At 33.3% G+C, this 15050-nt stretch overlaps 2 protein-coding genes across 2 annotated transcripts in view; one reads left to right on the forward strand and one right to left on the reverse strand.

The window, feature by feature from the left end:
• LOC111050300 (adenosine receptor A2b) overlaps nucleotides 1-15050 on the reverse strand; it is a 96960-nt gene that overhangs the window by 52499 nt on the left and 29411 nt on the right. The window lies entirely within an intron of this gene.
• Nucleotides 10130-13977, forward strand: LOC120350880. The gene is made up of 2 exons (XM_039425963.1): nucleotides 10130-10233; nucleotides 11118-13977. The coding sequence occupies exons 1-2, from the start codon at nucleotides 10185-10187 to the stop codon at nucleotides 12044-12046; spliced, it is 978 nt and encodes a 325-aa protein (XP_039281897.1). The 5' UTR covers nucleotides 10130-10184; the 3' UTR covers nucleotides 12047-13977.

A 15050-nucleotide genomic window follows, 5' to 3' on the forward strand; every position in this document is an offset into this window, starting at 1 on the left:
AGATGGATAAATTCATTATATTATTGTTCTATTTTTTGTTGGTGTTCGTATTGAAACTGTGTTTGAGTACATATATATATTCTGTAATTGTATTTTTTGAAAATAAATACCTATCTGTCTGTCAAAAAATCAACTAATTCGATTTCAATAAATAAATTTTACTAATTTTAATTTTTTGAAATTTTTATAATAATAATGTATCTTGTAGGATACACTGCCAGGCTTCCAAGAAACAACATCGCTCGGTAATTTATTGTATCTTTTGGAATACACCGCCAGGTTACCGGGGAAAAAAGTTCAAGTTATTAACACATTTATAACACATTTCAATTATTTGTTATTGATTTTTCAGTCCATGGTAACTTTCCAGTAACTTTCCCGTTAACTTCCCTTGGTAACTTCCCATTTACATTACTGTAATAATAAAATAATCATTGAGCTATTGAAATGTTCAAATCTAGAATACATTATCCTCAAAAATAAATAATTTACAATCATCATTAATCAAGAATACCCAGAATATAAACTGTACCTAGGAAAACAAAAAATACTAACCTATGCTATTATTCAGGCATTAGGAAACCAAGCTGTGACACCAATAAGATACCAGGAATGAGGGAATGCTGCCTCACTCTAGCTGTCAGAAGGTTGGTGATCGAGAGAGTCGTGGTGCGTACATTTGAGCAATTGTTACGACAAAATCTATGGAATAATTATGCTACTGAAATTAAATATCAATTAATGATAAATTCTCATGGTGGGAAGTTAGATTGACACTTGATACCAAAGTTGATGATACCGATACTGATTGTATCTTTTTAATTCTTCTATTTTGTTATGGGGAGTAACTGATGGAATATTTTGATTCAAGCTAAGAGCCAATAAATCTTTGTTTGTTGAGAGAGAATTCTGTGAGTCAATTACGTTGCGGTTATCACAGCTGAGAAAACAAAACAAACAATACCGTATAAAGATACGATGAGTTTCAATTTGGGTATTGGAATGAGAATTATTGAACATTATGAATATTGATTGATATTGTATTATAATGGTAGTATACTCTTTGTTGGATCTTCTTTATATTTTCAATGACGTATATAAAATCTTTCAATTGAAATGCTCATCGCGAGTTATCAAGGCGAAGCACGGGTGGTCCGCTCAAACAAGATGAAATGGTGGATTAGTTCTTAAGCTGGGTTTACACCAAAGTTATTAACAAAATGTTATTAACTTAATCCTTATAGATTGAATTAGATTGAACGGAACTTGACAAACACATATTTATGTTCAACATGTGTATGATGAGATATGTTCAATCTAATAGAATCTATAAAGATTAAGTTAATAACATTTTGTTATCAACTTTGGTGTAAACCCAGCTTTAGAATAATATAGAATATCAATAATGAGAGGTAAAATAAAAGTGACATAGGCCTGCAGTGAAATAAGATGGAAGTAAGTAGTGCGTTCTCTCAGGCTAGGCACACACCAGTTAGTCAACACAAGACTAGTCACGATTAGTCACAATACTTCACATAGTTGCTTATGAAGCAACACACACCGATTAGTGATTGCAATTAGACAACATGTCTTCATAAGCAACTATGTGAAGTATTATGACTAAACGTGTCTTGTCTTGTCTTGACTAACTGGTGTGTGTCCAGCCTTACCGTTTGAGCACACTAGTGAATTTTATTTGCAATTTATTTTATTTGAACTGTGTCTTGATTCAATTTTGAGAAGATGGAACATGCTTCAAGGTGAATATTATTAGAAATGAATTCATTATCTCAAATCCATATTCTAATTTTATTCAGCGACTCAAAAATCCTTCTATCAAGACTTCCTAGAGCTGATTTATCAGGACTTTAGAAACTTATTCTTTTTCATAAACTTTGTAATGGGGTGAATTTTTGCCATCCATGTTGGGCGACTTTGTGTAAAGTGGTAAATTGCCAACCATATGTCATATGTGGTGCGGTGTTTTTGATATTTATAAGAGCGGTTGCTAAAATCCCTATTTTGCAAATAAATTTGCAAAAAGTTAAGGCCGTCCGGCTCGCAAATATGCTGGGTTCAAACCGCAGCTCTAGCTCAGTAGTAGATGCATGAATATTGAAATTCCTGGAAACTTACAACGCCAGTTCTTGAAGTTCTCTGGATCCTTATATGATATACTGTGGACTTATTAATATAATTATCAGTAAGATCTTTCTGGCTGAATAGTGTGACTATCATCAAAGATCAGTAGTAGATGCATGAATATTGAAATTCCTGGAAACTTACAATGCCAGTTCTTGAAGTTCTCTGGATCCTTATATGATATACTGTAGACTTATTAATATAATTATCAGTAAGATCTTTCTGGCTGAATAGTGTGACTATCATCAAAGGATGATAAGTAATAAATGCTCTTAATAAGATCAATATTAATTGATTCACTGATTTGATATGCTGCAGAAGATTTTTGCTTGGTACCAAGACAGCTCAAACTGTATATCACGAGATGAGTTAGGATATAATAAAAACTTCTAAGATTTTGTATGCTGACATAAAACATAAAATATATTCCCATAAAATAATATATATACAATATCTCTTGATAAATGTAAATTTCTTTGGAAAAATACATTTTCTAATATTGTAATAATTATCACAGGCTTGCTTAACATTCACAATATTGTGAGCTTTAAAAGATATATATTATATTTAATACTGAAATATGGATTCCAAGTAGGTTCAAAATTTAACAGCTTGGAACCTGTTCATTTTATAGACTTAACAGAACATACTTTGATCAATGAATAAATAATAATTAATAAGAAGAACAATTTAATATCTCAGGGTTTATGAGTTTGTGCCGTGCATGGAAATAAGCTTCCTACATATATCAATAAATTATTGAACGAGTTTTTATAACTTATATGATAGTAGTCGACACGTTGCAAATTTCTTAAACTTGAATAAATTTATATAGCACTTTAATTAATTCCCCCATTCACTGATAAAGGCCGGCTAATGAGCTCATTAGAACTGATACATTCACAGTAATGATGTTCTTGTAGTTCTTGTAGAATAATTAATTATCTCCAATATTTAATTAGGCAGGTCCTTTTCGTCTCTGCTGGGCTCATGCATGGTCCAGATTTCTCATAAATTTCTTTCAGTATTAAAAATATATTTATGGGGATAAATTACAATTAAGAACTCTTTAGCAACACTGAGTTCACAAATAATCAAACATTAATTACATATACTTCACATTTAAATAGGGATTGGCTTGATGCTTTTTTAAAAATTAATAGGAAGAAAGAACCCTAATCTCCATGTGCTCCTCACAGATCGAGATCACAAGCCAGAGAGAGTGATTTCTAGAAAAGTTTCATCTCTTCCTTGAACGATTTATAAGCTTCCTTCTGATTGGCTTTCTAATCTTAGTAAGACTCAATGTAATTGGTTCTTCAAGATTCAGGGTTTTCCTAACTTTGTTATACAAAGATTAATAAAAAGTTTTCATATAAATAAATTAGGTGATAGACTGAGAGTATTCCAATAATTAAATCTCGATATATGATGCTATAAAATGATATACATTTAATTTTTTATGTGAGTTTTGTGTACTCTTGGTTTTCATACTTTTTTAGATTGCAATAAATACTCGTGTAACAATAATAGTTGTCCTTATCTATTTACATAAACCTTCCCTAGTGTATATAATATATTATATTTTGTGAGTAAAACTTATAATTCAATTCGTAATGGTTGATTTAGCAAACAGCTGATTTGTTAGGTATCGATTCAAAAAACTGTCAATTGATCCTAGATTGATTGATGTATCAATTCAAAATAAAGCATTCTAACTAGGGATGTCAATTCCGGGATCCCGGTATCCCGAATCCCGGGATCCCGGTCCATTTTTGATACCTAACAATCCCGGGATTTCTCAGCGTCAATCCCGGGATTTTCGGGATTGGAAAACCTGAAATTGTGAATTCCATTTTTCCAAAACAAATAAATATCGAATTCTTTTACAGTGATAATATGAGTTTTGCATGTCTAATTTATTGTTCTAAGTGTTTAACTAATTTATTCTACAGGCACAGCCTACAGTTGCATATTATACATAATATACTGTCTGTACTGGCCAAATAGAATTCGCAACATCGGTTCACATCATTCGCAAATTCGCATAATGTTGATCGGTTGTTATGCCTCTACGTTTGTTTCTGTCTACAAAGAACCACAATAATTAACAGTCTAGACCAGTGAGTATAGAATGTAATTACTCAAGAGTATTATATTCTATATTCGAATTCTATTCTATATTCTGAAACTCTATTACATTCTATATTTACTGGTCTAGACGGCGCAATATTTGCAATAGTGCTGATGTCATTTCCTTGAAATGCACTCAGAACTTTGAAAAGACTTTAGAAATCAGAAATAAACAAGCAACATCTATTCACTCTCTGTCTAATTATTCCTCATATCTTCTCTTTCTTCATCATAAGTAGAGTATCTAGTTGAAGTAAAAATATAGTTGGCTCTACATAATTTTATTTTGTAGTGATTCAGCTTTTGAAAACTTTACTCCTAGTCTTGAAAACATTTATAGGAATAGAATGATAAATTTAATAGTATTCCTAAGTATTTTTCCATTTCAGTAATATCCTCTCCCTTTATAATGGGCCCTTTTTCATCTCCACACACTGTTACTGAACATGTAATTGAGGAGGAACAATTGGTTAAAAATGCATGAAGCTGATTTTTGCCAATCCCGGGATCAGTCCCGGGATCCCGGGATTGATATTAAATAATCCCGGAATACCGGGATTGGAAATCAGTCCCGGGATTGACATCCCTAATTCTAACCTCAAAATGTACATGCAAACTTTTATTTTCTATGATCTGCCAATAATAAATAAGCCGCTTTATAATTTTTAATTCTGCCAAAGAATTCTCATTATTGTTGAATTACAATTTTGCATGATTCTCTTATCGCTTAATAGATAACATGATTTCTCTTTATCATGGATAGCATTCGATTTTACATGAGCGGTACCTTGACTAGGCTATCTATTCTTTCTATTTTATAATTCTATTAAAGCTCAATAGTTCATTTCAAAAGTATTTTGTGGTGCTAAAATACCACGTGACAACTTAACTTCTCGTGCTATTTTGTGGTTGACACATTTTTAAACGTAATCAATAATAATGTAAATTATTCATTAGTCGAGGATTTGATTTTAAGATAAAATAGGAATCAATCTGAAGTTGAAGCAATGTAAGATTTAATACATACTGGCAGCTTTCCTAAGAACATCAGTGCTTCACGCTGACGGTTTGGAGTGAATAAAACTGCGTAGAGGTGAGTCACTGTGTGCACCATTTTCCAAGTTTCGCTTCATTAATGAACTGTCAAAAGTTGCTGTTGCGAAAATGTGGATGCGTTGATTGGAGGGGGAAGAAGAAGAGAAGAAGAAGAAGAAGAAGAAGAAGAAGAAGAAGAAGAAGAAGAAGAAGAAGAAGAAGAAGAAGAATAAGAAGAAGAAGAAGAGAAGAGAAGAAGAAAGAAGAAGAAGAAGCAGAAGAAGAAGAAGAAGAAGAAGAAGAAGAAGAAGAAGAGAAGAAGAAGAAGAAGAAGAAGAAGAAGAGAAGAAGAAGAAGAAGAAGAAGAAGAAGAAGAAAGAAGAAGAAGAAGAAGAAGAAGAAGAAGAAGAAGGAGAAGAAGAAGAAGAAGAAGAAGAAGAAGAGAAGAAGAAGAAGAAGAAGAAGAAGAAGAGAAGAAGAGAAGAAGAAGAAGAAGAGAAGAAGAAGAAGAAGAGAAGAAGAAGAAGAAGAAGAAGAAGAAGAAGAAGAGAGAAGAAGAAGAAGAGAAGAAGAAGAAGAAGAAGAAGAAGAAGAAGAAGAAGAAGAAAAGAAGAAGGAAGAAGAAGAAGAAGAAGAAGAAGGATATTCAATATTGAACGGTTTGAAGTAGATGAAAATGCTCACAATTCGTCTCTGTTCATTCCTTTATCATAAACTAATTATTGGAATTTCAATGTCGAATTTTACCAGAACCTCATGGTTTCCAATAATTGGAATAGTTGGGAACGAAATTTGATAAAATAATCATCCATCTACTGTAATCATCGTGTTCAAATATACTGTTTTGATTTTGAAACGGCTCGTCTGCCTTGTTGGAGAACCAAGTGCTGATTACAGCATTCTATAGAATGTTACATTCCACACTCACTGGATTACAGTGAGCTTGAATCTCTGTTTGATTAGAATACTCATGTTTTGTCTCTATTCCAATTATTTCATTTTTCTAAGCCTATGCTGAATAACAGTTCAACTCAAGTTTCAAGAATTCCAGGAATATGTCCGCATTCACTATAACAATATGCAGTGAATTATTGTTGTGTTACAATAGATTTGAATAACTTATGATTTAAAAACGAACTGTTCATGTCTTCCTAGAATGATTAAGAAAAAATCTGGTGTGGCGCACTCACACAACTTCCCTTGCCGTTATGAAAATTGATCACCTGACGCTAGTGTTCCCGCGCATCTCAAGTCTACTATTCAAAGATTTGAGCCAGCTGGTGACAGGGCAATAACGCTGGAGACACACATGATCTCTGCTATCTCTTCATAGTGAATGATTTAATAGAATCAACAATAATTTGCAATTGAATAATCACATTTTCTCGAATTTAAAGCTTATTTTCAATTTTAGGTGGAAATGTACTGAACATTAATGGTAGAGATTTTCATGCTCAATTCACTCTTTTTGATCTTTTTTGTTTAAATTGTATCTGAAGCCTGATAATAATTGGGAATCTAAAATCGAACTTTGCATTGATGGGGCGGAGCTCCCGAAATTTTTACAGATATGGGACTTGTGGCAGTTGATAGAGCTTATCGATGACTATTCTGGGTATGAATTTGATCAAAATCGTTGGAGCCATTCTAGAGAAAATCGCAAAAAACCCTGTTTTTGACAACGTTTTCGCCATTGTAGCCGCCATCTTGAATCGCATTCGATCGAAATTGTTCGTGTCGGATCCTTATAGTGTAAGGACCTCAAGTTCCGAATTTCAAGTCATTCCGTTAATTGGGAGATGAGATATCGTGTACACAGACACACATACACTCATACACACACACACACATACAGACCAATACCCAAAAATCATGTTTTTGGACTCAGGGGACCTTGAAACGTATAGAAAACATTAAATTAGGGTATCTTACTTTCCTCACCTATGGTAATAGGGCAAGGAAAGTAAAAACGAAACCTGAATATTATTATGTAGGTTCACTAATATTTGTTTCAGTACGAGCTGCATAAAATATTATTGTTTTAAAATTGAATGATTAATCTTGAAGTTGAGTGTCAACAGCTGTACAAAAGTATGTCAATAGAACATATGGAAGGATGTGTTACATTAAAAACCATGAAGTTTTCTGCATTTCAATGATAAACAATGAAGTATTCGCCTAATCGAACCAATGAAGTGTGAAAACTGTTCAAAAAGCTGTGAAACTTGGCGTGAGAACTCTCATCCAATATGGAAATTTCAATGCTATCTACCACAAAATGACGGAATTGTTCCGCTTAAAGTGACAGCATTCATCAATTGGAACGCATCGGTGTTATTCGTGAAGGATTGCTGACAGTTTGAAATGAATGTGAAAACATGCGTTGCTCAGTATTGATTGAGATATTATTGCTGCATGAAGTAATATTGTCTATTCAGTACATACACATAAATATTTCATGAATCTTGAATCCATAAATTCCATGAATTCATTCATGTCAGCTTACTGTAGTGGAAACTCATGCACTAAGCTAGACAAAGCACTTTGCATGAAGTTCGCAGTTTTTGCAAATATGTGGAATGTGGGAGCCGATTTCCCAAAATGTTTATTCCAGTGCTGTCAGTTTCTAATGTTTGTAAATTTTAGGAAATTACATATTTCAGATTTTCATCAACCTGTCAGCATGGATTCGATAAGAATCATTTGTGTTTTCATTAGCAATGCAGAATAGTAAATCTCACAATAATTATTGAACTTCTCAAAAAGAACATGCTTCCAAGTGAAAAGTTCATGAAAATTCCAATAATAAAATTTTATGAATTTTATAATATTATCTTTGAATTATATCATCTATATTCATCAATATCATCGATATACTTCAATTATCAATGATTTATAAAGATCATTCATAAATAATTTTTGTTGAATTGTTCAACGTCTCCGTATATGTTCCAGTTTGGAATATGTATTAGTTAGTTATCAAATATATCTTTCATGTTCTGTTGAACTGTAAAGCCAGTTACATAAATATATCCAATTTTGGACGTTCGATTTTTTGCCGTCCTTTTAATATAATTATTCTATTAGGACCATGTCACTGGACAGTGTCAATGATCTCGATCAATCCGATTTATTTCCATCGTACTTTTCATTATTTGGTACCAATTTTTGGGATTTTTCTTAATGCTCCCTTATTGTTCTTGAATCACATATATCAATAACAGCATTAAGATTACACTTTGGAGAATCATGTTTTCAAGAAACAGCTACCTCTGGAAAGCATAGGAATATAAAAATTTCCTTTGAACACCAACAATTCAAATATTTAAATTCCACCTTGGAAAACTGTGATGTAGATCCTAGATTTCTCAATTGTTTGATAGACAATTTCAAGCCGGTATATGATATGGCACTTTTCAGTTTGATACAGAAAACATGGATAATCTATTTGTGGAAACCTTCATGTGTTTATCAATCAACAATTTTAAACGCCTTCATGAATTTGAAAACGTAGAATGTTATAATATTGTCAACTAAGGGTTATAGAGGGAAAAGTTTGGAAAACAATTTCTGACCTTGCAGTTCTGTTTAGGGTGGTGAAGAGATAAAATATATTAAAAGTCCCCATTCCTATCCCCTGTGCTACCTCCTGTGCTAAGTGGATAGGGGTGGTTCAAAAGTACAATATTTTGGATTCTCGCTTAAAACTCGAAAACTATGCATCTAACGGATATGCTTATTTCATACAAGATTGAAGCTCACATAGGTAATTTCCTACAATATTCATATCACAAAGTTGAAGATTATAATGCTCTACAGATTTCAAGGAGTGAATATCTCAAATACTGTTGGAAGTATCACAAAACTCCACTGAGCAAAGGTAGAGAATTCATCAATCTCAGTTTTTGAATGGTTTTATGTCTCACACATTTTCTATATTCTGAATAGTTTTCGGGAAATCCGCTCTTGAAGGTGTGACATCTTTGAAAAAAATCACGTTTGTCTTCAATTGTTTGTTATTTTTACTTTTATAACTTTTATAACTCTTATAACTCCAATCGATAGGAAATATCTATACTGTTTATGATCATATGCAGGATTCTTTCTCATTTGATTTATAATTTCATCATGCAATTTAATTTAATTTAATGCAATTCTCCACGAGTGCTGCAGCAGCTTTAGTGTTGAGTTAGGAAGTTTTGCAATAATGTTAGGACCAGTTGGGAGGTGAACATATCAAAAGTCATCATTCCTAACTCTTGTGCTAAAGGGGAGAGGGTGGTTGGAAATTTAAATTTTTCAATTTTTTTCTTTGCTTACACGCTTATATCTTGGAGAAAGAATACGTTCAACAGACATAAAAACATTAAAAAACTGAGATTGATGAATTCTCTACAACCTTTGCTCAGTGGAGTTTTGTGATACTTCCAACAGTCTTTGAGATATTCACTCCTAAAAATTTGTAGAGCATTTTAATCTTCAACTTTATGTATTATTTCACTATCTCATATTTTCCTTCCATTGTTATATCAGTTTATGTTCACCTCCTCACTACCCTAAACATAACTATAAGGTCAAAAATTGTCTTCCAAAGTTTTCCTTCTATATCCATACTCATTTTCCCACATTCATTGCCTGGACTAATAGAAAAATGTTTTTTCCTGTAACTAGATTTCAAAGTTTAATCTTCAACCAGAAATCAGAAGGAAAAGCTATGCCTATATGGGATCCTTATTTAGTTGAGGATGTGGTGTGACATGCTAGAGAGCAGAAATACTATCAAAGTTATAAGCACTAAATAATTGATAGGTGAAGTTATAAATAGGTGAAAGAATAGAATACGTCTTTAAGCGAGAGTTGTTCAACACATATAAATGTGCCGAGGAGTCCAATTCCTATTATTTTTATTCATTGCTACCCTAGGTGAGTCAAACTGGATGATCAACCAAGCTAAATCATAGTTTCTCGGATAATTCATCAGAGTTTATTTTGTCATTTTGATTCGGATTTTGAACAGTTCTATAACATGTGGAGGACTAAAGTTTGCATGATATACATTAATATTATTACAATTCTTGTTTGGACTTTCATACTGAGTTTGACTGTTAGTTCTAAGCATTTTTTTCCAGTTCTAATAGAAGGGTTTTCAAATAATCTAGTGTTTTTGTTTTTATTTTCCAAAAAACCTGTTAGGAATTATCAGGCTATTTTCGAGTGTCAAAGAAGAAATTGATAGAAAACTTATTCGTTCTTGTACTATTTTTGACGACACTACAGTTAAGTTTTTCAATAAGAGTTATTGAAAACTAGTACTCACGTGTGGAGCTTGACTAAAGTGTCGTCAAAAATAATTAAAAAAGAATTATTAACTCATGTCAGTCAGCATGGGTTAGCATCCATGACTAAGGATAATGGGATAGATAAATAATAGAACTATCCAATTCATCAATTATGAAAGACTGATAAAATTATCCAGTCTATTAATTGAAAATTCTCCGTGAAAAATGTTCAGATGGTGTCAAACTATGTAAAGTGTGAACATTGAAAAAGTAATAATCCAGTAAAAATTTCTCCTTTATCTTCCTTCTTCTTCTTCTTCTTCTTGTTCTCCTTCTTCTTCTTCCTCTTCTTCTTCTTCTTCTTCTTTTTTCCTTCTTCTTCTTCTTCTTCTTCTTCTCCTTCTTCTTCTCCCCCTCATTTTCTATCTTCTTCACCTATTTCTTCTCTGATCATTATCAGAGATGATCAATAACTTAAACAATGATAAGAAAATGATGACTGACAATCCGATAATAATTATTTTGCAGGTGATGAATACTCCAGAGCAGTGATCAGAGGTTCTGAGAATATGTTGTCTTCTGGGAAAAAAACATGCATAATTCCTGATAACACTGAGTATCATTACGTGACTTCTGAAGGGGACAGGTTGACAACCGGAGATAGCATTGATGGCAACGGAGAGTTTGTTGTTAGTGTTGAATGCTTCAATTTTAGAAAAGTGATCAAACCGACCGACTTTGCTGTGTGTTTTGATGGGAAACTATACCCTGGCCAACATACCTGTGAGAAACAATGTGCTCCAAAGTATGATTCATATTCAACTATTTTCTCCTGTACAACACCCAAAGGTGATGAAGTGAGCTGCCAATTACCAGCTGAACCTGGCACAAAACTCACTATCCGATGTGCCCATTGGAGATACAAGTCCCCGTCTATTGACATGTTAGGAGAAAAGTTATGCCTGCAAAATGGCGAGTGGGAAGAATATAAGGATTGTGCACCTCAATGTGGCCTACGTTCCGAAAATGATGGTTTGAGTTCACATACGAATAAATTCAAAGTAGGGCATTGGAGAGCTGTCATTTTCGTCTACAAGAAAAAAAGATGGACTTTTCTTTGTCGTGCAGCAGTAATTTCGAATGTCTTGGTTATAACAGCGTTAACTTGCTTTGGAAAATTTACTTCAAAGAGAGCTTTCCCGCTAAAAGTTGGTGTTGGAAAGTATTCTACAAATTACGGTGATTATCTCTCAACCAACATATATGATGTGGAAAAAATTTACTCATCCAAGCTACAACATTCGATCACCATAGTTGGAGTTGATACGTATATTGAATTTAGTGATACTGTGGGAAATATTTGTATTGGAGATACTCCAATACTTGCGAAAGTATTGGAAATGTGTTTTATAAGTATGATAAGGCCTCCAATACTTATAGGTTGGAAGGTATATTAACTGACATGTTTCCTGATAAACAAATTGGGGTTTTTGCAGACGTTCGAAGTGTGGCCATCAGCAATTTCATTACAAGAAAAACACAAGAATTTGATCAATGGTTGCTGAAAAATCATAATGGTTGGTGGCGCAGGAGACAATAAGTTGCATTGCGATAAGAATGTTTAGCTAGAGTGACGTCTGGTTGCTGGAGCTCCTTGAAATCGTTAAAATTTGACGGGTTATTGTTAACTGATTTCTGCCAAAGTTGGCATAACTCTTACCCTATATGCTATCAGTGTCTATGCGAAATATCGTGTTCATAAGTGCAAAGTTAAACGCTTACAGAGTATTTCAGTAAAGTGCATTAGTTTTGAATCTTGTTTTGATAAGTCATGCCACCTAAAAAGCAAGGCTCTAGAGACGAGGAAAGAGATAGCCAGCCGGCTGCTCAAGCGGGAGGCTACACAGCAGAACAGTTACAGGTGGAAATCGACTTTATCAACACTCAGTTAGGCGTAAACAAATCTGATGTAGAACCTATTCGCACTGAACAGAAGGATATGATTACATCCATCGAAAAATGCTTTGAACTCATCAATGATAATAAAACCGTTATTTCGAAGCACGAAACAAAACAAAACAAACTCTTGTGTCACAAATATTGAGTTAAATTGTTCTGAGATAGCTTTCTTGGAATCAAATATGAACAAAGTGAATATGACATTGCGGCTTTTCAGAAATATTCTAGGAAAAACTGTATAAATATTGTTGGTGTTCCATTTCAGAGCAATGAAAGCTCAGGACATAAAATTTGAATTCACTGATAATATGGTTGACAATTGTTCAAACCTTCTATCATTGTTGAATTTGTGAGAAACATGAATAAACAGAATTTTCTAAAATGTAAAGTAAACAAAGGAAAAATTATGGCGAGTGATGTTGGATGGGTGAATAACAATCAAATAATCTATATCAATGAAACGATGTAACCGTTCAACAATGCTCTATTCAAGAAGGCGAAAGAGCTACTATAGAAGGGTGACATTAAATATGTATGGTTTAGGGGTGGGAGTGTTTATGTTAGAGTTGATGACAAATCGAAGAAAATAGTTATTTGACGTTCTGAGGATCTTGAAAAAGTAGTTAGACTATTAATATTTTACAGTATCAGTAATCTATATATCATTTTTTGACACCAAAATCAAGGTTAGCCATGTAACTCATCATGATGAGTTGTTTTTATTTATTTGAATTTGAATATTATTCATTACCAAGTAGTCTCGTACATTTTTATAATTATGAATATTGTTTTTTGGTTTATTATTTCTAGGCTTGATTACTATAACGGTTATAGTAAATTATTTCAAACCAAGCTTAACCAGTTATTTTCTTGGCTCAACAACTACATTAATCTATATTATTTTCTCCGGGGGAGACGGTTATGAACAGAGTCATTGAAGGTACAAGGAAGAATAAATTGGAGATGAATATGAGAATAGGCACTTTGGAATATAAGATCGATGGCACAGGCAGGAAAAATTGATAATGCAATACTGGAAATGGAAAGTTTGAATATCAAGATCATGGGCATTAGTGAAATGCGTTGGCCAGGATCAAGCTACTGTGATATTGGTAAATATTGAGTTTACTATTCTGGAACATCAGATGGGAGTTTTCAGTGTGGTGTGGGTATTATAGTGAGTAAATCGATAGCAGATAGTGTCACAAATTTCATTCCAATCTCAGAGCGAGTCATGCTATTACAAATAAGAGCTTCTCCCACACCTCTGAACATCATACAGATGTATGCTCCAACAACAGACCATTCAGATGAAGAAATGACTGAATTCTATTCACAGATCACGATTGTGTTGGGGCAGTTACCAAAACAAGATGTGAACATACTTATAGGAGATTTCAACCCAAAGATTGGAAAGGGACGTGAAGGTTATTGTATAGGCTCATTTGGACTAGGAGAGAGAAATGAAAGGGGAAATCAATTGAGCATCTTTGCGAGAGAAGAAGGTCTTGTGATAATGAATACTTTTCTCACATTACCACCCAGAAGACTTTATACGTGGAAGTCACCAAGAGATTCGCCAGAAAATATAATAAGGAATCAAATTGATTTTATCCTGGTCAATAAAAGATACAGAAACAGCTGTACCAGTGCAAAAACATACCCAAGTGCTGACATACAATCAGTTCACACTCTGTTAGTGGGCGATTTCAAGGTCAAATTGAAGAAGGTAATCAAGAAGTGTAAACCGAGTTTTGATATGAATAAATTGATGAAGTCAAACTTGGAAAGTGAAGTGGAATCAAGACTGAATGAGGATGTTCGGTTGATTGCCAATATGGCCTGTGTTGAAGAAGATGTGGTAGCATTGACTTCCACTGTGGATAGCATCAAGAAGGAATATCTGAAACCGGGTGTCAAAAAGAAGAAGACATTCTACACTCAGTAGAAATCCAGATAATGTCAGACTCAGAAATTCTTTCAATACTTAAAAAAATAAGATTAGAAATTGGATTAAAGAGGAGAAACGTAAATATTAATTTAATTTGGGTAGCTTGCCGGCCAGGACACAATGGGAAGAGATTAACAAATTGTGTGGTAAGACTTCTAAAAAAATTGTAACTGATAATTTGAGAATAGATGATGCTGTCCTAACAGATTTGCAATCAATTACAGTAGCCTTCAATAAATATTTCATTGATGTCCCTGGCAGGTTGGTTTCATCAATAAATCAAGTAAACCAAAACATTATTAGTAATTATAAAACGAAATTCAAAACAAATCGTATAAGCAATTCTATTTTTTAACACCTATTGATTTCAATGAAATACTAACAGGAATTCAGTCATTGAAGGAAGGTTAGTCTCTTGGACCTGCCAATATCTCTTTTTATCTAATTAAAAATATTGCTATTGCAATAGTACCGGTGTTGCATCACATATTCAACTCAAGTATTTTTAGTGGGGCTTTTCCTGGAGCTCTGAAGATTGCTAAGGTTGTTCC

This window comes from Nilaparvata lugens, chromosome 4 (genome assembly GCF_014356525.2).
Source record: "Nilaparvata lugens isolate BPH chromosome 4, ASM1435652v1, whole genome shotgun sequence".
Lineage (NCBI taxonomy): Eukaryota > Metazoa > Arthropoda > Insecta > Hemiptera > Delphacidae > Nilaparvata > Nilaparvata lugens.

Bases quoted from the DNA above. Each gene is read 5' to 3' on its own strand.
- LOC120350880 (XM_039425963.1), top strand. From the start codon at position 10,185: ATGTGCCGAGGAGTCCAATTCCTATTATTTTTATTCATTGCTACCCTA. The intron at 10,234-11,117 runs GTGAGTCAAACT...ATTATTTTGCAG, and splicing joins TTTATTCATTGCTACCCTAG to GTGATGAATACTCCAGAGCA.